Source organism: Mustela lutreola, chromosome 4 (genome assembly GCF_030435805.1).
Source record: "Mustela lutreola isolate mMusLut2 chromosome 4, mMusLut2.pri, whole genome shotgun sequence".
Classification (NCBI taxonomy): domain Eukaryota; kingdom Metazoa; phylum Chordata; class Mammalia; order Carnivora; family Mustelidae; genus Mustela; species Mustela lutreola.
This window is the reverse complement of record NC_081293.1, coordinates 39,765,864-39,789,928: the sequence shown is the minus strand read 5'-3', so window position 1 is coordinate 39,789,928 and position 24,065 is coordinate 39,765,864. Positions and strand designations below refer to the sequence as shown.

At 35.4% G+C, this 24,065-nt stretch overlaps 1 protein-coding gene across 4 annotated transcripts in view; it reads right to left on the bottom strand.

Annotated features, from left to right (window-relative positions):
* PARG (poly(ADP-ribose) glycohydrolase) overlaps window positions 1-24,065 on the bottom strand; it is a 125,583-nt gene that overhangs the window by 30,227 nt on the left and 71,291 nt on the right. For all 4 annotated transcript variants that reach the window (XM_059169617.1, XM_059169616.1, XM_059169614.1 and 1 more), the window contains exons 11-13: window positions 22,339-22,399; window positions 17,928-18,003; window positions 11,668-11,815 (exon numbers count right to left, since the gene is read on the bottom strand). In XM_059169617.1, the coding sequence (XP_059025600.1) occupies window positions 11,668-11,815; window positions 17,928-18,003; window positions 22,339-22,399 (285 nt within the window). The remainder of the gene's footprint in view (window positions 1-11,667; window positions 11,816-17,927; window positions 18,004-22,338; window positions 22,400-24,065) is intronic.

Below are 24,065 nucleotides of genomic sequence, written 5' to 3'. Positions count from 1 at the left end.
GCAAAAAAGATAAAATTCAACACCTACCATAATTCTCTCAAAAAAACTGAGAATCAAAAAAAGGAACTTCCTCAATCTGATTAAGGACCACTACATAAAAACTTACAAATAACTTCATACATAGTGATGAAAATATTCCACCTAATTCAACACTGTAGTGAAGTCCTAGCCACCGTAATAAGGCAAAAAAAAAAAAAAAAAAAAGAAACAAAAAAAGTCATAAAGAGTATAAAAAAGTTAAGACTATCCCTATTTGCAGATGTCATGACTGTTTATACAGCAAATTCTAGGGAATCGCCAGGAAAAGAAAAGAAGAAAAATTAAGGAAATGGAAGGAAATCTCATAAATAAATGTAGTATCATAAGGCATGTCTATATAATAGCAGCAAACAATAGGAAAATAAAACTTTCAAAAATCCATTAACTATAGCATCAAAAACAGTAAAATACTTAGGAGTAAGTGTAACAAGAGATGTAGCAGACACCACTGAGAGAAAGATTTAAACAAATGGCAAGACAGACCATGCTCAGGGGTTGGAACACTCAATATGGTATTTCTCAGTATTGTAATCACAAACACCCCTCAATCCTGTCAGTATTCCTAGCAGTCTTTAGAAAAAAAAAATAGTAATTGAGAACATGATTCTAAAATTTCTACAGAAATGCAAAGATCCTAAAATAACCAAAACATTTTTGAAAAAAGAACAACAAAACTGGAGGATTTAACTACCTGAATTCAATATTTACTTGGTTGTGACCTAAGGAAAGACAAAAGAGATCAATGGAACTAAACAGAACTCACAGATAAATCCACACTTGTAAGGTCAACTGACTTATGACAATGGTGCTAAAGTAACCCATTGAGGGGTGCCTGGGTAGCTCAGGTCATGATCTCAGGGTCCTGGGATCGAGCCCCTCACTGGGCTCTCTGCTCAGCAGGGAGCCCGCTTCCTCCTCTCTCTCTCTGCCTGCCTATCTGCCTACTTGTGATCTCTCTCTGTCAAATAAATAAATAAAATCTTAAAAAATAATAATAATCCATTGAGGAAGGAAGGGATAGTCTTTCCAAAATATGCTGCTGGAACAATTAGATATTCATATAGGGAAAAAACCCCATAAAGTTCAATTGCTACCTCACACTATGAACAAAAATTACTCTGAGATAAAATAAAGGCATTAACATAAAACCGAAAACTATAAGACTTCTAGAAGAAAACACAGGAGAATGACATTGGGGGTACATAAAGATTTAGATAGGATAAAGAAAGCAGTAACCTTAATACAATTTTAAAAAGACTAGATTAGATCAATATTAAAACACTTTTAGGAAAATGCTTAGGCAAGACTGGAGGAAAAATATTTAGAAAACAAACATCTGACAAAAGGCTTGTGTTCAAAATATTGAAGAACTCCTAGAAGTCAATAATGCAAATATACAAACAACCCAATTTGGAAAAATAAGCAAAAGACTTAAACATAAACATCACAGAGGAAGATAAAAAATTAGCTACTGACTACATGAAATACTGCTGAATATCACCAGTCATAAGAGGAATGCAAATTAAAACCACAGTGAGATACCACTATATATCCGACAGAATGACTAAAATCAGAAAGAATGACAACACTAAATGTTGACGAGGATGTCAGCTGAACTCTCTCTAAGAGAGATTGTGTGAGTGAGGGGAGGGATAAGGGGAGAGGAAGACAAGCAGATGCCCTGCTGGGTGGAGAGCCTGCCGTGGGGCTTAATCCCAGGACTCTGAGATCATGATGTGAGCCAAAATCAAGAGTTAGATGCTTAACTGAGTCACCCAAGTACCCCTCAAATGCTTCTAAAAATTACTTCAAAGCCAGGACTCCTTGGAGAGATGAGGAATCTAGAGCTGAGGCAGGGAATACACAAGATGAGCTTAGAACATCTTTTAAAGTCAAAAAAAAGGGGAAGTGCATTAAAAAATGATGGGCACATGTCAAAGGAACACAACAGCTAACACTGACAAATCTCCATAGCATCAAATCACCATAGCATCAAAACAGGTGACAGTAATAGATTATAACACACTGAATAAAATAAGAATCCATGTGTCTATATAAATACTAGTAAATATACATAAATAAGAGAATGGAAAATCCTTCCTTACAGTACAGTGCCAACTACTAAATGCAGAAGGAATAATGGAGTTAAGAAAATGGGTGCTAAGGGGCACCTGGGTGGCCCAGTGGGGTAAGCATCTGCCTTTGGCCCAGGTCATGATCCTAGGGTCCTGGGATCCAGCCTCATATCAAGCTCCCTGCCCAGCAGGGAGTCTGCTTCTCCCTGCTTGTGCTCTCTTTCTGTCAAATAAATAAATAAAATCTTGAAAAAAAAAATGGGTGCTAAAATTAGTGGGTGAATGTTTGATGAGGACAGGATGTTTATAGTTTCCAAAGTACGTGAAATACATACGTACAGATTAACTACAAAGGGAAAGACTAACCTGAAAGTGGAGAAACTTGACCAATTCCACCTTAAGCAAATTATGATGCTTTATCACAAACACTAGGACAAAGTAGTATTACTCTTCACCTCAAAAGATACTCTAAAGCAGGACAAAACACTTTAGTGGGATTTCTATCAAAATGAATAAACTGGGGGCACCTGGGTAGCTTAATCGGTTAAGCGTCTGCCTTTGACTCAGGTCATGGTCCCAGAGTCCCAGGATTAAGCCGTGCACAGGGCTCCCTGCTGAGCAGGGAGTCTGCTTCTCCCTCTGCTCCTCACCCCATTTGTGCTCCCTCTCTATCACTATCTCTGATAAACCCCCACAAAACTGAATCTAGTTACAAAGAAAGATTGGGCAAACCCCAAATAAGAGATAATTTATCAAGTAATTGGTCTATAAGCTTTAAAAATATCAAGACTGAAAGTGGGTATTAAGGAGGGCATGTATTGCATGGAGAACTGGGTGTGGTACATAAACCATGAATCTTGGAAAACTGAAAAAATCAGATTAAATTAAAAAATAAAAGTATCAAGGTAAACCAATACAAGGAAAGGAGAGAAACTGTCCTAGTTTAAACGATACATGACAACTGTACTCAAGGTGTGATCCTGGACTGGAGTAGACTAGGGGGAAAAAAGCTATAAAGAATATAATATGGAGAATTGACAAAATGAAAATACTGACTAGGGATTAACTATAGTACTTTATTAATGTTAAATTTCCTGATTTTGATAACACTGTTATCATTTAAGAGTATCCTAGTTATGTACATACAAATATAAAAATATCTATACAGGGACGCCTGGGTGGCTCAGTTGGTTGGACAACTGCCTTCGGCTCAGGTCATGATCCCGAAGTCCCGGGATTGAGTCCCACATCGGGCTCCCAGCTCCATGGGGAGTCTGCTTCTCCCTCTGACCTTCTCCTCGCTCATGCTCTCTCTCACTGTCTCTCTCTCAAATAAATAAATAAAATCTTAAAAAAAAAAATCTATACAATATAAATACTTAAAACACTATGAAAAATATTATTTTATTTTCGTATATGATTAAAATTTTCCATAATAAAACACAAAAGATTTAAACTCAATACTAGTTTTCAGTTTCCAGTCTATTACACAGCATATTCCTTCTCAGAAATAACTTTCTCAAAAATTTAAAATAACTTACAGCTTAATTCCTATAAATTCATCTAGAATCTTGGATAAGATACTCAGCTACAAATTATGAAAATAACTAAGGAATTCACGCTGTTTCTTGGGTAAGCCTTCCTGACACCATAAGTAGCACTGGTGGTCCCTTATCTGTCCTCCACCGTACTCTGCACATATCAGGAAAGCATTTAGAATATTAATTGCAACCTGAAAGTCAGTTATATTTCTATACAATAGCAATGAACAATCACAAACTAGAATTTTGAAAATACATTTACAATAGCAACAAAAAATATGAAACAGGGATAAACCTGAGCAAATATACAAAAGAAGTATACAGTAGAAAGTATAACACTGAGAGAATTTAAAGATGACCTCAATAAACAGATCTCATTCACGTGTCAGGGACTAAATACTGTTAAGATGTCAATTCTCCCAAACTGATCTATAGATTCAAAGCAGTCTTAATTAAAATTCCAGTAAGCTTTTTTGTAGATACTGACAAACTGCTTCTGAAATTCAAAACAAAACAAAACAACTTTGAAGAAGAACAAAGTTGGAGGACTCACACTATCTGATTTTGAGAATTATTATAAAGTAATATATTATTAAACAGTAATCAAAACAAGTCACTGTAAGATCATGAAAAGATATATCACATAAGATAAAAATATATACTGCATCTGATAAAAGACCTGTATCCAAAATACATAAAGCATTTTCAAAACTCAACAATAGGGCGCCTGGGTGGCTCAGTGGGTTAAGCTGCTGCCTTCGGCTCAGGTCATGATCTCAAGGTCCTGGGATCAAGTCCCACATCGGGCTCTCTGCTCAGCGGGGAGCCTGCTTCCCTCTCTCTCTTTCTGCCTGCCTCTCCGTCTACTTGTGATTTCTCTCTGTCAAATAAATAAATAAAATCTTAAAAAAATAAAAAATAAAATAATAATAATAATAAAAAAACCTCAACAATAAAAAATAACCCAACTAAAACATGGGCAAAAAATGGATTCATGTATGTAGCCACATGTCAAAAAGTAATGTACCTACCTGTGCACTTTAAATATAGTTTATTGTATGTCAATTATGCCTCAATAAAGCTGTTTTAAAAATGTAATCTAACTCTCTCATTAGACTGCCAGCTCTCAAGAAAGGGTTTGTAAGTCATTAACATGTATGCCTACATTAGCATTTTGTAATGCAGGAATACAGACACAAGGGGTGACAGGCAGGCACAGTTGGTGGAGCATGCAACTCTTGATCTCAGGGTCATGAGTTCAAGCTCCACATCGGTGCTGAGCCTAGTTTAAAAAAAGAACAAAAAAAGGACTATAGAAGCAGTTAAGTACTTGCTGCATAAACACATTAATTAGGAAGCAAAACAGAAAGAACACTGTATTAACTGAGGTTAAAATTATAATTCCAGAAAGACTTAATCTGAAAGTACTATGTAACTGACACATAGGAAAACATTCATATCTACAAAGGCAGCCTTGTAAAAAGAGCACTACACTGAGATTAGGAGACATGAGGGATCCAAAGTGAATCCTTAGGTAACCAAATCTCTCAGTGGACTTCTTTTTATTATTTGAAAACGAGGGTTGTTAATAATTCCTATCTGTTTACTTCCTAGAATTGCTTGGAAAACCATATTAAAAATTTTTTTAAAGTCTTCAAAACCATAAAGCAGTTAGTATTGGTGTTATCAGACTCTACTTTGTAAGGAGGGACAGAAACCAAAGATAAATGATTTCATTTATGTGAGGTTTAAAAGCAACCTGTTCCACTGACCTGACTGGAAATAAAGACAGGAATGGTGCTGTTCCTTTCTATTTTCTGCCCAGCAGTGGACAAATTTCATTTTCCTTATTTATAAAAAATAAAACAGAACAAAATCATTCTGATCTCTTAACTATGAAAACAAATACTTGTCTTTTCAAAAGAAAGTAGCTGGAAAATACAAAATATCAATTATCATATATCTATTTTAGATTAGGATGAAAACCTTTCTTTCCTAAAAGAAATGAGGTTAATTTCTTTTAGGTATGGGAAATTAAAGATGCATATACAGATGATTTTGTTCTAAACAAATTAAATCCTGGGTTTTCAGAGTAGACACCTTTCAAAATTATGCCAACTGTCTATTCTGAAAAACAGATACCCCTTTTTTTTTAAATTCAAATATATTTGATAAACTAAGATGAAAATACAAAGGTTAATAGTGATAGTAGCAAACAAGAGACAGAAGATTGAATGACCTTTGTGATAGCTTTCTGTAGGTATAAGCTATTTAGACTTCATGCTCAAAGACAAATCTTTACTTAAGGAAAAAGCTAGAAGGAACCCATTAAAATCTTTGCATAAGTTTGTGACAGATTAATGAGTTTTTAGATGTTTTTAGATGCAGCAATAAGAAATGTTCTTATTTTTCTCTTATTAGTAATGAAAGTTTATGATGAACTGAGGAAAAAATATTTGGAGAGTAATAAAAGCTATGTACCAAGGGGTGTACCCTTGGAAATAAGGTTTATATCAAAGCAAAGCCACCTACTCTGCTTTTATTAGTAACATTCATACAGCAATGATTACTCAGGAGATAGAACACTTTTGACTTCCATTGCCATGATGTAAAAAAAGCTAAACTCCAAATGAATTTGGATTTCCCAGTGAGCTGGTATCATTTAGTGGGCAATGGGTTGTTTTTGAAGTCAGGGGCTTCTACTGTTGCTCTATAAAAAGCATCAATACTGTAAGTACAGTGTCTGTTCAACTTTCTACTTTCTATCAGATCTACTGACATTCACAAAAGATATAATGATGTGTGATGTCTGGGATGATTTGATTCACTAGAGGGCAGGTTTTATGGTAAATGTACTAACATTCTGCTCAGTAAGTTTCATGTCTAGGCATCAGCTTTACGTACTCAACTCACTGAAACAAACTCCTAAAACCACGGTACCACCCTTTGGTATTAAAGCTATCTGACTGATGATATAGAAGAACATGAGAAAATATAAAAAGGGCCTGGGTGGCTCAGTGCATTCAGCCTCTGCCTTCAGCTCACGTCATGATTTCAAGGTCCTGGGATCGAGCCCTACATCGGGCTCTCTCCTCAGCAGGAAGCCTGCTTCCCCTCTCTCTGCTGCTCTGCCTACTTGTGATCTCTCTCTCTGTCAAATAAATAAATAAAATATTTTAAAAAAAGAAAAAGGGGGGGAAGGGTAGGTAAGATTGGAGTTTCTTTCTATCTATATTTACTGAAAGGTTTTAACTCAAGGCTGCCTCCAGGGAGGATCACAGCAAAGAGAGGGATAACACTATCTGGATAAAAGTATTTGCCTGTTTCATGACCTGTTTCATATTCATTTCAAAGTCTGATACCAACCAGATGCCCCACAATGATGATAAATTTAATTTATTTCTAATTTCTCAAACTATTCTACAGATTCAGGCAGCACCGTCACAGCCATTAGCTCACTGAGCCTGGATGAATCATTGAAGGAATGGAATTGATCAGGCAGATAGATTGCAGTGCATGGTTAAGAGTCTCCTAAGAAGGGAGATGGCAGAAATCCAGCATCAAATAGATGATGAAATGGCCTTTTCCATTAAGGGAACATCACATCACAGATATTAATTAGAAGGCACTATAATAGAGTTAAGTGGATGTGGGGGAAAATGCTGAGTTAAAAGTCACCCCGGATGTCCCTAGCCTGAAGTAATTATAGATGTGAAGGTGAATCATGGATTTGCAATTTTCCGTTCATTTTGCAATAGCTATAGGTAAAGCAGAGAACAGATATAACTCCAGAGTGATGATCTTTTTTTTTAGACTGGGGACAAGTTATCTTTAAAAAAACAAAAAAATTCTAATGTTTTCCTTTTACTATTCTGAGAAAAATTACATCTTTTATTTACAGTGACACTAATGGGAGATGATAAGAGATCTACTATTTTCCTAGTAAAGAAGAAATAAAGCAAATGAAACAAATTAGCTTTGAGTTTAAGTGTCCAGCATTCTACCAACTTTTTTATTGTAAGGATGTAAACTCATCTTTAAAACTGGTGAAATACTCTGTTCTGAGTCTTTAGTTCAAAGAGAGCTTAGCTGCTAAAAATCAAAAATCTTTTAAAGCATTACTTGATAATACCCAAATGCTAGAGAGAGCCACATTCCAGACCTTCAGAGCTCTCTAAAACATTGTAAGACTCATATTCAAAGTACCTATTGGCCCAACAATGGATTTATGATAATTTAAGTTTTTTATTCTGCAATCCCTTGCACTTCCTTTTCCCCTAACATCTTCCAGCTGCATTCTTCCTCTCTGTACACATAATAAATAATAATTACAGACAGGTAACCAATAAGTGAGTTGAGACAACACTGAAAACAGAAGGGTTTGATCTTTACATTTTGGCACAATACGGATCACAACCTCAGAATTTTAGATGAAATATTTAAGTTATTGACTTCAAATAGTTGAGGCTCTATCCAAGAGGAAATTTCTTTGCTGAGATTCCATTCTTAATTTCCTACATAAACTTAGAAAATTAACAATTTGTTTTATGTCCCCCAAAGAGCAGAATCACAGAGATATTATGACAGAAGATATTCCAAAAATGTGGAATAACTTGTTGAAGGCCTTTCTTTTTTCCTCCAACAAGCACTTACCAAAGGTAAGGATGCATCAGCAAAAATCATTAAATAAAAACCTCTGAAAATTTTCTCTTCCATAAAAGCAATGAGAACACTGGCAAAATTTTAAGAATCAATTTTTCCTGAACCGGGGGAATTAACCAAAGGCTTGCAGCAGTCTGAGGAGGGTTTATATAAGAAAAATTGGCTGAATTTTGGTAAAAACAATGAGCTTTGTGACATTTTAGTTCTCCTTATTCTCATTCCATTCTCCTGAGCTCTAGAGTAGCCTTAAAAACCAATAGTTTGGTCTGTGAATGGCAGGCTTATACTTTTATTTACTTCTTTGACCTATCTTTTTGAGATTTTCTCTCTTGACACTTTATTCTATAATAATAAAAAAAAAAAACCAATAGTTTATAATCATAGTAAAAACCATGAACAGGGTCATGCAGCTCTTTCAAAGCCCCATTCTCAGAAAACTGTCATCAGCTGACCTTTCTGATGGCTCCCTGGAAGACCTCACTGGTAAGCCTGTCTTTATTTGACCTGACTTGGAGCTTCACCAGTGTAAAAAGCCTAATCCCCATGGCTTTTGCTGAAAACAATTACTTGCAATTGCTTAACAGTATGGCTATCTGAGGCAGTAGACATCAGTTGGGGCAAATAATAGACTAACCAATAAGTTTCAAAGGAAAAGCTGACAAATGAGATATCTATAAAGGGCTTTAAAAAATTCTTAGTATCCCCAGGAATCCAGAAGTCTACATGTATGACTACGGCTGTGTACATGCTTACGAAAGACCTGAGAATGTCCTAAGCTCACTACTCTAACCTTGAGGCTCTGTACAAGCAAGAAATGAAGTGCCAAGTGCAAGCAGAAAGCAAATGCCAATGGCCTGGTAGAGTGTTGAAGATGAGCCCCAGTGTGTACACACAGCCCTTCAGAAAAGATGGAATTATTGTTTCTAAGCATTGAAGGCAATCTTAATTCAATCATTAGCTAACCACTAACATAACTAAGCAGAGACTTTAATGGACATACATGAGAATATAGACTTTACAGAATTAGTTTAGGAAAGTCACTAAAGAGCAAACAGCAACAAAAAGAAACCCTGGGGGAAGGGGAAAATCTGATTCTGAGAGTTGCTACATTATTAAAATGTCAAATTTTCAACAAAAAATTGAGATATGCAAAAAAAAGAGAAAGTTAGGTAACTACTCAGGAAAAAAAAAGTAGTCAACTGTAACTATACCTGAGAAGCCCAGATATTAGACTTACTAAATAAAGACATTATATTAGCTATTTTAAATATCTTTAAAGAACTAAAGGAAATTATATCTAAAGAACTAAAGTATGCAAATAATGTCTCACAAATAGAGAAACATGGGGTGCCTGGGTGGCTCAGTGGGTTAAGCCGCTGCCTTCGGCTCAGGTCATGGTCTCAGGGTCCTGGGATCGAGTCCCGCATCGGGCTCTCTGCTATGCAGGGAGCCTGCTTCCTCCTCTCTCTCTCTCTGCCTGCCTCTCTGCCTACTTGTGATCTCTCTCTGTCAAATGAATAAATAAAATCTTTAAAAAAAAAAAAAAACAAATAGAGAAACTCAAAAAGGAGAAATTATTTAAAAAAAAAATAAAAAAGAAGAAGAAGAAGAAGAAGAACCAGGGGCACTTGGGTGGCTCAGTCAGTTAAGCACCTGCCTTCTGCTCAGGTTATGGTTTCAGGGTCCTGGGACTGAGCCCTGCATCATGGGCTACCTGCTCAGCAGAGAGTGTTTCTCCCTCTGCCCCTCCCCCGACTTGTGCGTCCATACGCACGTGCTCTCTCTTTCTCTCTCAACTAAATAAATAAAATGTTTAAAGAAGAAGAAGAACCACCAAACAGAAATTCTGGAGTTGAAAAGTACAGTAACGGAAATAAAAAATCTCATTGGAGGAATTCAAAAACAGATTACAGCCAGCAGAAAAAAGAACCTGTAAACTTGAAGATTGGTCAATGAAGATTGTCCTGTCTGAGGTAGAGAAATAACAGAGAATGAAGAAAAATGAACAGAGCTTCAGAGATCAATAGGACATCATCAAGTGTACCAACATATGCACAATGGAGTTCCCAGAAGACGAAAAAAGGAACAGAATGAATATTTAAAGAAACAGTGGTCAAAAATATCCCAAACTTATCTAAACATTTAAGTCACTCAATAATCTCTAAATAGGATAAAAATCAAAGAGATCCTAAACACATCATAATCAAACTGTTCAAAGACAATGAATAAATCTTAAAAGTAAAATATAAGGAACAAAATTTAGATACTTTCCTGAAGGTTACCTGCAAATATATCTGAAGCAATGACAGTGGCTTCAAGTTTAGATCTCAGAGTCTTAGTTCTGGCATGTGCCTCTTTAGAGGTAAAGTAGTTAAGTATAAATTTGATTCAACTCATAGGGGATGGTTTTTCTCTCACTGTAATCTCTCAGAATAACAATTAACCAAATTCTCCAACCTAGGTGAGTGTTTAATTTCCTACACTAATCTCAAAGCAGCAACAGATTCAAAAAGAAAATAAGAAATCCTCTTTTGCAGAAAGAAAAAGGTATCAGCTGCAAATGACCAATTATGACTCATATGTGGGAATGTTCTTTTAGGTACTTGAAAAGAAGGCTTAACTCACCTATGGTGGCTGATTAAGAATTTCTTAAAGACTCTAAATTAATCATTAGTTTTTTTGGTAGCTCATTCACAAGAAAATACAGCGACATAGTAGTATCTTAAGCTAAAAAAAACTTAAATAAAAAATTTAAATCTCAATAGACTTGAAGTATAAATTTGACTATATTTCCCTCTCTCCTCCTCCCAATTAACTTAAATCAAGAAAAGCCACTCAGAGCATCACACTTTTCCTCTTAGGATTACAAATTGGGTTAATATTAGGTTACTGATTAATTTCTCTTCTATAAAAGCTCTCTGTTTCACTAATTCTGACTACTGTAACTGTATTTTTTAAATTTATATAGGTCTTCATATTGAAGTATAACAAAGCACTATGGAAACATAATGGAAGAACAGTAATAGAATACATGCTCAAAGACATACCACAATCCTCTTTTTAAGGCATTATATCATAAAATTTCAAACTGAAGGGTAAATAAATATATTTTACCCTTGTTCCTTAGATAAAGATGCCAAGAAAGAAAAGGTGGGAATAAAATGTCTTACTCAAGATCAGGCAAATATAACTATAACAATTTCAAAAAACCAGGAATAAATTAATCAATAAAAATACTGAGACCAATGCCCATGATAGAGAATAGCAATATCTGGGTGGCCTCTAGCCTTCATGATAGATACTCATAGTTGAAGAAAACTACTCTATCATATAGACTTCCCAAAACTAACCTGTAATGATAAGACATTCATTGTGATCCAGCACCTCAGTGAAGAGCCGTGAAACAATTAACTCGGGGTTGATTAAAAAGCGGATTTCTTCTTGCACAAGTCCTGCACCGGTTACACCACCTCCAACAAAACGGTTTGCAAAATCCACCTATTTGGGAAAATATGGCATGTTAAATGATGATCCAAATACCTACATATATGATGAAGAAGTATTCTCCCTCTTCCTTTCATTTCCCATGTAAATCAATCCCCAAATTAGTAATCTTCCCAAGGAGAACAGGTTGTGGTTTACTTTACTCTTTCCATCTCACTGCAGTTAGTATCTTTGCTTCTTCCTTTGGATTCCAAAACCATAGAAGGAACCAGAAAAATGGAGCTTTTAGGCAAAAGTCTCAACATAATTATATAGACTGGTGTTTACAAACCTTTTATGTACTCCAAGGACCACAGATCAAGGGAAACTTTATTTGGAAAGGTTTCAAGATCATTTCCACACCATTCACTATTCAATTTCCATTTATGGTTTCTTATGACTTTCATATAATTATTTCTTTCTTACATAATATGGCAATCAAACATTTGTCCTAAAGAACTGAGAAACTTAATAACTGTCCTTTTTTGGGCAATCTTTTTCTTCTATGAAAGAATAAAGAGATGAAAATTTCATCCTAAATTCAGCTGCAAATCCCAAACTGTGTAAAATTACAAACTATTCTTTTAATATAGCTAAAGAAAAAAATGAAAACAGAAAACCTAGTTTAACAACAAAGATTCATAATATGGCTAGTGTTGATAATGCTGCTATAAACATGAGAGTACATGTTTAGAGCTAAATGTCCATCAACTGATTAATGCATAGAGAAGAGTGGGGGTGTGTGTGTGTGTATGTGTGTGTGTAGAAATAAACAAACTGGAATAGTACTTAGCCATAAAAAAGAATGAAATCTTGCCATTTGCAACAATGCAGATGGAGCTAGAGAGTATTATGCTAAGTGAAATAAATCAGTCCTAAAAAGACCCATACCATATGATTTCACTCATGTGGAATTTAAGAAACAAAACAAATGATCATGGGGTGGGGGGGGGCACAAGAAAGACACAAACCAAGAAACTACAGAGCATAAACTGATGGTTACCAGAGGGGAGGTGGGAGGGGGAACAGATTAAATAGGTGGTAAGAGATTAAGGAGTACACTTGTGATGTGCACTGGGTATTGTAATTAAGTGCTGAATCACTAAATTGTACTCCTGTAAGTTATATTACACTGTTATGTTAACTAACTGGAATTTTTAAAAACTTAAAAAAAACTCCTAAAGATTCAACTAAATTACTATTTCTTTTTTTTTTTAAAGATTTTATTTATTTATTTGACAGAGAGAGATCACAAGTAGGCAGAGAGGCAGGCAGAGAGAAAGAGAGAGGAGGAAGCAGGCTCCCTGCTGAGCAGAGAGCCCGATGCGGGACTCGATCCCAGGACCCTGAGATCATGACCTGAGCCGAAGGCAGTGGCTTAACCCACTGAGCCACCCAGGCGCCCTAAATTACTATTTCTAATAGTAATTACTAATTTATACTAAATTACTAATTTACCTAAATTACTAATTTAGTTAAAAATTATGCATAAGCCTTCTGTGGAGTACTATTACTATAATGGGATCCCCAAGCTCCTATTAATAAAAATGAATTACACAATCCTCAAGAGAAAGCAAATTCAGCACTGTTTGTCTTAAATTTACTAAGCACTCCAATGTGTCCAACACCAGGCTAGGCTCTATGGAGCAACATGTAAGAAATGGTTTCCAGCTTTGCCTTATTCTATTCAAGGACCTAAGATTACACAGATACACAACACCTTGTGTACACACATAGCTATACACATGCAAAAAGAATTTAGTAAGTAATGTAAGAAAGGCTTATATACTATATAGAAAAAAATACTCCTGTGTCTCTCCTTTCCTCTTATACTACTACCACACTCATAACACTTCTGTCACCAGATGTATGGGTTTCCACACATCAAGAAATTCTGAAACACCAGCGAGGTGTCCTATAATTCAATTCAGTTCTAACATCATCTACCAGAAGTTCACATCACATACCACAAGGCTAAGGATTAAGTCCCACCAATACTGCCCCACTTCAGACATCAACTGCAAATCCCCCATTGTCAATTAAACTTCTAGTTGACTAGCTATAAATTGGGGTTCCCATGACATGCTCCTGTGGTTTGATATAGCAGCTCAAAGAACTCAGGATAATACTTACTTATGTTTACTGATTTACTAAAAAGGATATAATAAAGGATATAGATGAATACGCAAATGAAGTGATACATATGGCATTGTAAGTGGGAAGAGGCATAGGACTCTTGACTTTCTGGACAAGGAACTTTCCTAGTACTTCCACATGTTCACCAACCTGGAAGCTCTTTGAATCCTGTACTTTTGGGGAGTTTTGTGGAAGCTTCATCACTTAGGCATGATCAATCATTAACTCAGTTTCCAGTCCCTCTCCCTTTCCCAGAAGATGGGAGTGGGGTAGAAAGTTCCAAACCTCTAATCATGGCTTAAATGTTTTTGGTGACCTGCTCCCATCCTGAAGCTATCCATGAGCTCACCAAGAATCACCTCATTAAAACAAAAGACACCCCTATCACCAAGGAAATTCCAAGGGACTTAGGAGCTCTGTTTCAGGAATCAGGGTCAAAGACCAAATATTTGGACAAAAGATGTTTTTTTTTTTTTAATTATTTATTTGAAAGACAAAGATCACAAGTAGTTAGAGAGGCAGGCAGAGAGAGAGAGGAGGAAGCAGGCTCCCCACTGAGCAGAGGGCCCGATGCGGGGTTCGATCCCAGGACCCTAGAATCAATGACCTGAGCCGAAAGCAGAGGCTTTAACCCACTGAGCCACCCAGGTGCCCCGGACAAAAGATGTTCTTAGTGCTCTTATCAGTTAGGATATTACTAGGGTTTTAGGAGCTCCCTGCAAAGAACAAGGGGTAGAGACCAATATATATTTTTTCTATTATTTTACATAACCTTGAGACTATTGTCAAATATAAGATTTCTTAACATTGTTTGTGTTCTCTAAAGCAATTCTGATACTACATGGTAGTTTGAAGTCTGTTTTATAAAAGAGCAAAACAAGAATATGAATCTTTTGATATATAAAAATATATGTGAAAAGACAGAAATTAATAGAAGGTAAAATAATCTTTCATTAGAGAAGAACTTGAAAACACTGAAAAATGACTGGACAAGTTCTGGAAACGAGTTATCACAGAAAGCCATATATATTTTATACTCTGACATACTAAATCAACAATAAAAAAAGATTAATTCTTTGCCTTATATAGAAAAAAAATTTTGACTGAACTAGTCCATTGATTAGAATTAGTTGCTTACAATGTATAAGGTATACATTGGGTGATTTATGGCTTAAAATGTTCAACAAAGATCAACTAAATATTGTGCTGGGAACCATGTGATACAAAGATGCGTATGACATGAGCCCTGACTTCAAAGCATCTGTAATCTAGATGAGATCCCAGCACATAAGCAGAATATGATGATTATTAAAGAACCTACTAGAATGTATTAGATCCTTCCCAAATAATACAATTAACTAAAACTGGAGCATAGGGACATGGCATTCAAACCAGACTTGGCTGACATTCAGGGAGAGGGAATAACTGCATAAGGACATGGGAAAAAAACAACTGTACAGAGCAGATTATGGATGTCTGTCTGCAATGTAGAGTATGTGAAGGATTACAGTTGCTGATGAGGTATTCTGGAGTCAAGGAAAGTTTTACTTAACTTTGAAGATTCTTAGAAAAATTCTGGGAAAAAAAGTTACAACTGGACTGGGTTTTAGAAAGATAATTCAGGCTAGAATTTAAAGAATGAATTGGAAAGGAGTAAAATTAAAAGCAGAGAGGCTGGTTAGGTGACTACTGAATAGTTTAGATAAGCACTTACGAGGGCCTCAAACAGGTCAATGAGGAAGAAAGTGAAGGAATGAGAGACCAAAAAACTAAAATGGACATGGGCGCCTGGGTGGCTCAGTGGGTCAAAGCCTCTGCCTTCGGCTCAGGTCATGATTCCAGGGTCCTGGGATCGAGCCCCACATCGGACTCTCTGCTCGGAGGGAAGCCTGCTTCCTCCTCTCTCTCTGCCTGCCTCTCTGCCTACTTGTGATCTCTCTCTGTCAAATAAATAAATAAAATCTTAAAAAAAAAACCCAAAACCTAAAATGGACAGCACTTGAAAATTAAGAGACTAGCTAAGCATAGCAGAGCTGTGAATACAAATGAGAAACAAACAAGGTTCGAAATCAGCAAAACTTAATTTTTACTGGAACAAGGTACATAACTAAAATTAAAAAATAAGTTCTAGGGCGCCTGGGTGGCTCAGTGGGTTAAGCTGCTGCCTTCAGCTCAGGTCATGATCTCGGAGTCCTGGGATCGAGTCCCGCATCGGGCTCTCTGCTCAGCAGAGAGTCTGCTTCTCTCTCTCTCTATCTACCTGCCTCTCCATCTACTTGTGATTTCTCTCTGTCAAATAAATAAATAAAATCTTTAAAAAAAAAAAAAAAAAAATAAGTTCTATCCAACTATGTACAACTTGGTAATGACAAATGAAATACATTAAATGTGCATATATTTATTCATTCTTTGAATAAAAGGCCAAGATTTATTATCCATAGAAATAAATACATTATACTAAACTCAATATGCCTCTGAATGCAGGAGTCGTTTAGAAAATCAAACTTTCTACTACTTAAAAAAGTTCTTAATAAAAGGCTCTCTATTACAGGTGAGAAACTTGTTCCAGTACAGAAAACAAGCATATGAGGGCTTATTTTTAGCTATTTTCCAACTCACTTTAAAGCTACTTGTTCAGATTACTCAGTTTCTGAATTATAACTTGATGAAAAGGGAGAAATGATAACAATCCTTAGAGAGGTTTTGTTGTTGTTGCCATTCAACATAATGTAATTTATATGCTACACAAGGAGCTTTGTAATATTGCAATACAATATTCCCCGATCTCCTGGGGATACATGGCATGGGTAGGAAGAATAATTAATAGAAGCCTTTATGGTATTCTTTTAATCTACTGAGGTTTCACATTTCATCTACAATATATCCCAGAAAAGTGGGAAGAATCTCAACCTTGAATGTTGCTAAATAATTCCTCGCTGTATTGTATTTTGATGAAAGGTCAGCATTCCTGTGGTGCTAACTAGCAGTAGCTTTGTTTACTTCATGTGTATTAAGACTCCCTTAGTTAAATCTAAGACTTTTATGTAGAAAAGAACATCATCAAGATGGAAATGCGGGAAAAAAGTAACATTCATTTGAAACAAATTTTAAGCATATTTCAAAATTACTGTTTAAGAAAAAGTAAGGATTAAATACAAAATTTAAAAAATTTTAAGTGCCAGACAAATATTAATTCAGTTATCTGTTTATGTTAACAGTATTTCTGTTTATAATATCAAAAAATTACTGGGAGAGAATGATTAAAACAAAATATGGTTTTCCCCTTTGAAGATTTTAGTTATGTCTTTTAAAAGGCCATTCTAAAAAGAAGCTCAGTTTCATTAAGCACTGAGAGCATAAATACATCATAACTAGCCAAATGCAAATGAGTCGAGTCATTTTATAGTACATATTAAGTTATTCAAACAAGTTAGTCCATTCTCAGGAAACCGATCTAGCTTCTGACCCAATGTAAGCACCAAATAAGGATAAGAAAGTCCTTTCATCAGGTATCAGGAGAGAGGACTTTCTTATCAATCAGTTTTAGATGTCTGCCTCCTAAGACCTAAACAAGGTTGGTGGCAGAAAAACATTTCAAGCTGGTCATCATTTGGGGCAGAGCAAAACCTTTAAAAAAAAAAGAACAAAATTGCTTGGTGACGGCTTGTCAAGACCATACTCTGGGAACTTCCTCCACTGTCAATCTACATCAATGTCTGAACTAAGAGGCCTGATGTTGTCCAGATCTTAAGATATTCTGTCAAAGGCTTTTTAAAGAGGTGCACATTAAGAAACAGTGCACACTGGCAAATAATAGTATTATCAAGGCTGTCAAAATGATCTGTTAGGCGTTTTTCTCCATTCTGCTATCATGCTTCTTTGCATTAAATCAGTTTAGGAGATAAATAAACAGGTTTTCATATTTCCTTTGCTGTCAGAAGCTTGACAACAATAAGTCCCAAACACACACATACTATTGTGATTCACCTACCTGTAGCATGCCTTGGCCATTTCCTTCTATGGTACCTTCATAAGTGACATGCAATCGAGTCAGGGGTTTGTCACATCTACAATTTAAAAAGACAATTCTTTACTTTTAATGACAAGCATTTCACTATGGAAAAATGTGAAAATATATGACACTAGAGAAGAAATATTGAAACTATTCCAAATCTTAAAAGCCAGAAACAGAAGCCTGGTTAACATTTTTGATATAGATTCTCCCAAACTTTTTCTTATTCAGATATTAAATATACATATTTAAATTAAAATGGGATAACATACTGTTTTGAAACCCATTTTTCTCCTATAAAATAACAGTGTCTCTACTTTAAGAACTGAAAAACTTCTCAAAATGTAAAATAAATTATGATCTATGCAATTTTACTATTTTGCTAGAGTTGGCAAACTAAGGAAATTTGGCAATAAATCATATATGATATTGAGATGAGGTCTATTTTCACTAGTTTGGTAAACGTGAGTGAATGTGATGGGGGTGTTTTGATGAATACACGGGCACAGAAATCCGATCTATGGTATTTTTATATTAATAAATTGATGAATGAAACCAGTATCTTTAAGTCATAATTATTTTCTTTCCCTTTCATTGACCAAGGTCACTGACATGCTATCCCAAAATGTGGCACAATGGGCTATCAAATATTTTAAGCTGAATTAAGTTTGAGAAAATGGCAGAAGCAGAAGGGTCACTATGATCTCTTCCCCCACTCACAGTTCTTCCTACATGTAATAAAACCTCATGTGCAAGATGCCCACCCTGTATTTGGAGGAAAGAAATATCCTCATCCAAAGAAAAAGGGATGCCAAGAATTCCAACAAATGGGCCTTGTGAAGTTTTCCCTAGATAACTACAATTACTTCATACTTCTTAATCTGTCAGATTCCTCAGACATGTCCACTCTGTACTGAACCTAGCATAAAAGTATGTGGGTCTGTTTCTTTGGGCCTTCATTTCCTTAAGAAGATTCTTGTGACATGTAAAACTTATATTAAATAAATGTGTGCTTTTCTCCTGTTAATCTTTGCCCTTTTAATTTTCAGACTCAGCCTGGGACCCTAGCTGGGTCAAGAAAAACCTTTTTCCTTCCTTACACTGTTTAACCTAGCTTACATTTTATTAAAAAAACTAATTCCATTTTATTAATAGTATTTGATGATGATATTTTTCAAGTAATAGATTTTCCCCAATTACTTAATAAAACATATAAATTAAGATAGAATATAACAGATGAGATCCAAATCCCTAACTTATATAAGGGTGGCATTCATTTTGGAGGGGAATTATGTATTTTTTAAAACAATTATATATCTTAAAAAATAATTTATCTGGAGAAGCACTATTACTGGAATTTACTTTCTTCCTGACTTCAATGAGTCCAAATACATTTCTGGGGAAGCTCCAGTCCAACAGATTGACAGCCTTAACCAACAGACTGACAGCCTTAAACAGAAGGCAATTCAGTATAGGTTCTAAGAGCTCCGTTTGCATTAACTCATGTAATCCTCACAACCACCCTATTGGTTTTTTTTTTTTACAGGCACAGAATGCATTTAAGTAATCTGCCCAAGGCTAGAAAGCAACAAAGCAACAAGGATATGAAGCCAGATAGCCTAACAGTCCAAACTCTTAACCAGTATGCTATACCTTTAGAAAAATTACTTTCTAAATCTCTTCTAGAAAGTAGTGACACAAGTGTGATCTTTTTTTAACTTCCTTTTTATTTATTTTTTGATCCTACTTTCCTAGCCATTTTATGCTAAGGGAGATCACCCATAAGCATACTACTGAAAAGACAAAGAAGCATGATCCAGAAATCTCTAGTTTGTCAGTTACGACTTCAAAACAGAAATCTTGTCATCAACTATTCTTCATAACCGAAGCTGTGAAAATATAGTACAATTCTCGCTAAAATTATGAAATTGCTAGATACTTTTTAAAAAGCATCCTTCAACTTCCTTCCTGTTTGGCCCAGCAAATCTTTCATATCGTCACAATCAAAGACACAAATGATTGTGACTCTCTGTGATTACCTAAGGCCATATAAAGTATTCACTCATAATCACTGGTTTAACTGTAACATGGCAGAAACTTGGAAATCGAAAAACCCTCTAACCACATGACACCTATTTAGTCCCTTACTCTTGGAAACACCAACAATCCTCTTCTCTTCTTTATCTTCCCTCTCTAAATGAATACATGTTTCTGGTTCTGTGGTGTCTGGGAGAATGATTAATTACATTCTCCAACTTACTTACAAAGCAGCTAAAACAAAAAGAGGTCAATGAGACAAAAAAAAGTTAAAAAAGTTATCAAGTTAAATTGTGCCTATGAAAGTTAAGGGGAATATCTTGATCCTACTTAGGACAATGTTATCTCACTGATACAGCAGTCTTGCCAATCTTAGCGTTTTGATCTATCCCTTCTCTCCCAAACAGTAATGCACAACTGGATGTCCTTTCACATTAGTGCCAAATTAATGTCAGATGCAGAGCAGAGATCTGCAGCTGAATTAAAAACAAGGCCTTGGCATGATCTATAAAATCTATACCAAAGTGAAATGAACAAAACATCTGAATTCCTATCAGATACTAATAGAAATGCTAAGAAAACCAATCTGTACTCTGGTCTGGGCAAATAAGAGCAGACTGTTACTTTCAGCTGTAAATACCATATTTTAGAGGGACCAATGGCCTGGAGTGTATCAAGAACAAAAATAAAGGGTTTTGAATCTATATCACACGTGAAACAGAAGAAATGAGTAAATTTAGTATATGCCTGTGTGCACTGTTAGATGTGGGGGTGGGTCCAGAAAGCATGATGATACATGAAGAAGACTGAATGTTAAAGAAAATCGGATTTATTTATTGTGCCTCCAGAAGGAAGAGCCAGGAATGGAAGGGACAGTGAGATTCTTTAGAGTACAGAGCTTCTTACTGAATACAAGTATCAGATAATAACTTGAGCAGCCAACATTGGGATACACTGAGGTGACAGTACGTTTCCCATCACTGAAGCTGTCTGTCATATGTCACAGATATTATAGAGGTGATTGACATTTTTAGTAGACAGCTAGACCAGATGATTTCCTGGGGTCCCTTTCATCTCTAATATGCCAAGACTCTAAAATGCTATACATGTTCTCTTTCCTTCTGGCTCAATTTTTTGTTTTTATCTTCCCCTTGTTTAATCTTTTACCCACTTCCCTCTACTAATAATCATCTCAGCCATGCAGTCAGCCTCCTAAAGTAAGTTTGTTTTTCTTTCATCTCACAAATAAACATCTTTGATGAGTAAGAAACACCACAAGAAAGCCACTTAAGTAGAAGTGCTTCCTCAAGTTAACTCCCTTAAAAGTGAGTCCCTTTCATCATGAATTCCAAAGGAAACAATTACAAACTATGATAAAAATTATGAGAAAGTGAAACTGAGAGTTAAGACAAATGCGTATGCAAAATACACATTTAGTATGTTTGATCATGTCTTCATGTATGATGAAAAAGTTGATCTACTCTTCTTTAAGTGCTTTGGGTATCTGATCTAGATTAGGAAATGTATTAACTAGTCAGGGCACAAAGGAACTTACAAATCTGAATAAACTCAGACTGGTTGTTATTCTTCTGTTATTTGCAGGTAAATAATAAAAAAAAAAAAAAACTCCAGTAAATTGGCAACCTCCACAAAATCTGCCAATAGTATATGTGAACAGCCAAACTTCAAAGTTCTTATCACTCAGACAAATTCTAGGTAACTACTATTTACATTTTATTTTAACAAAGAAATTTCCCCTGATCTTGTCCTACAAAACGAAAAGCCATGAAATACAAATACAGTAACCAAAAGAATAGGGTAAGGATGAATATCAAATATTGGTGTTCTAGGGGCGCATGGGTGCCTCAGTCAGTTAAACATCTGCCTTCAGCTCAGGTCATGATCCCGGAGTCCCTGGATGGAGACCCACATTGGGCTCCCCACTGGGCAGGGAGTCTGCTTCTCCCTCTCCCTCTGACTGTGGCTCCCCCCAGCTTGTGCTTGCTCTCTTTCTCTCTTTCTCTCTCAAATCAATAAATAAAATCTTTAAAAAAAAATAAATATTGGTGTTTTAGTTAATATTAGTGCCTTCACACAAAACTAAATAGGACTTTGCTTCAGAAGAAAAAAATAAGGCAAAGAGTAGAAATCAAAGGCTTACAGACTTTGATTCAGACAGCATGACCTTTCCAACAATGAGAGCTAACAATGGATCATTTATAGGAAACTCCCTAGCACTAGTGCAGTGAAGAGGCTGGGAAACCATCTTTCCAGGAGCTGCAAAATAGAATCCTATTACGGTAAAAGAGTCCTTCTAATTCTAAAATTCCCAGATTATTTTTATTATTATTACCTTTCCCACTCTGGAAAATCTTCAAGACTCTGTCTTGTAAATGTCACCAAGCCAGTAGGTTCTACAAAAGCAATAAAAAAAAGAAAAAACAAAACCAAACAAAACAATACCCAAAAGAAGTTTGATTTTGCAAAGATTATATACATTCAGTAAAAACTGGGCCTAACAATGGTTATAAAACTAATGGGAAAAATACCAAGCTTAGTGTTAAAATACAACAGAAAACTGATTTAAAATAATATTACTCTTATAGTAGGAACTCTTTCTGCAAAATAGTAAGCCCTCATTAAAACACAAAACTATACAAACAGCACAATGGTACTTACTGGTAAAGTTTTCTAAACTGAATACATTTGTAAAAAGTCATTGAAAAAAAGGTGCATTAATGAGTGTAGCTTATACAACAAAGACAAAACTGAATTTAATCTGTAGACTCCTCAAAGAAAGGTCTTAATCTTTCAACTAAAGATTGGTGAATATATAAACATTTATGCATTTTACAATAAAATAAAATGTCTGTGATTAAAAAAGAAAATTGTTGGCATGCCCTTCGGAGTTGACAAAGGTAAATCCTGGGCTTAGATGACATGCAATTGCTCTACTTACAAGGCATCTTAGCTGGAAGGAGGAATTACTGGGTTCTAAGAGGTTAGAGAAGAAAGATGACATAGTTTTTAAGGAGGAATAGATACGAGGGGATCAAAATGCAATATATTTTAGAGGAAGGTGATCCTTCTTTGTTTGGTTTATTTTTTTTTCCTAACTAGTGGCAAAGGCAACAAATAAATCAGTAGGCCAAAAGTAATTTGATTCAAATCAAAGAACAAACTAAAAAGGCCAGGCCACTTTTGTTTTCTTCTATTAAAAAAAAAAAATGCACGCAAGAAAGAGAAAAGCTATTAAGCAAAGAGAGATATGTCAGGAACTATTAGTGATAATGGTGGCAGAGACCCAATGAAAGCTTGACAACCATTTCATTCCTCTGGATGATTCCACATTTCTCTGCTCTCAATCACAAGCAGTAATAACACAAAAATCATATGGAATAATTAGAGTAGAACATTAACGGGTGACTTTTATTAATATGGGTTATAAAATATGCTTAAGATTTCCTTAAGAAATTTCTCTAAGGCAAATAGATAATATATTTAAAACTTACACAAGATCAAACAATTCAAACACCAGAGAAACAATTCCATTAATAAAAAATTAATGTCAATATCATCATTCAGTAACTTAACAGGTAAGTAAGAATATTAAATGTCCTTCATATATACTAAGAGGTCCCAAAAGAAATTCCTAAATGAGTAACACTAGCAAAGCCAGAAAAAAGGCAGACCATGGCTCTTTCAGTATAATTAAAACAAAAATACTTAGCATTCTTATCGCCTTTCTTCCATAAAAAGGTAACTTTTACAATAGAATAGGTTATTTTAGTTAATCAAGTATTTCCCTTAATAAAAGCATAAAATAAACTGCATATGAATCAATTTTTTAATACTCCATCTATAAGGTACTTTATCTAAAACTATACTAAAAATAATTCAGAAGGCCCTTGAAAATCTTTCAACTTCAAGATCCTCATTAAAAATATAAACATTTGAGGGGTGCCTGGGTGGCTCAGTGGGCTAAAGCCTCTGCCTTCGGCTCAGGTCATGATCTCAGGATCCTGGGATTGAGCCCTGCATCGGGCTCTCTGCTGAGCAGAGAGCCTGCTTCCTCCTTTC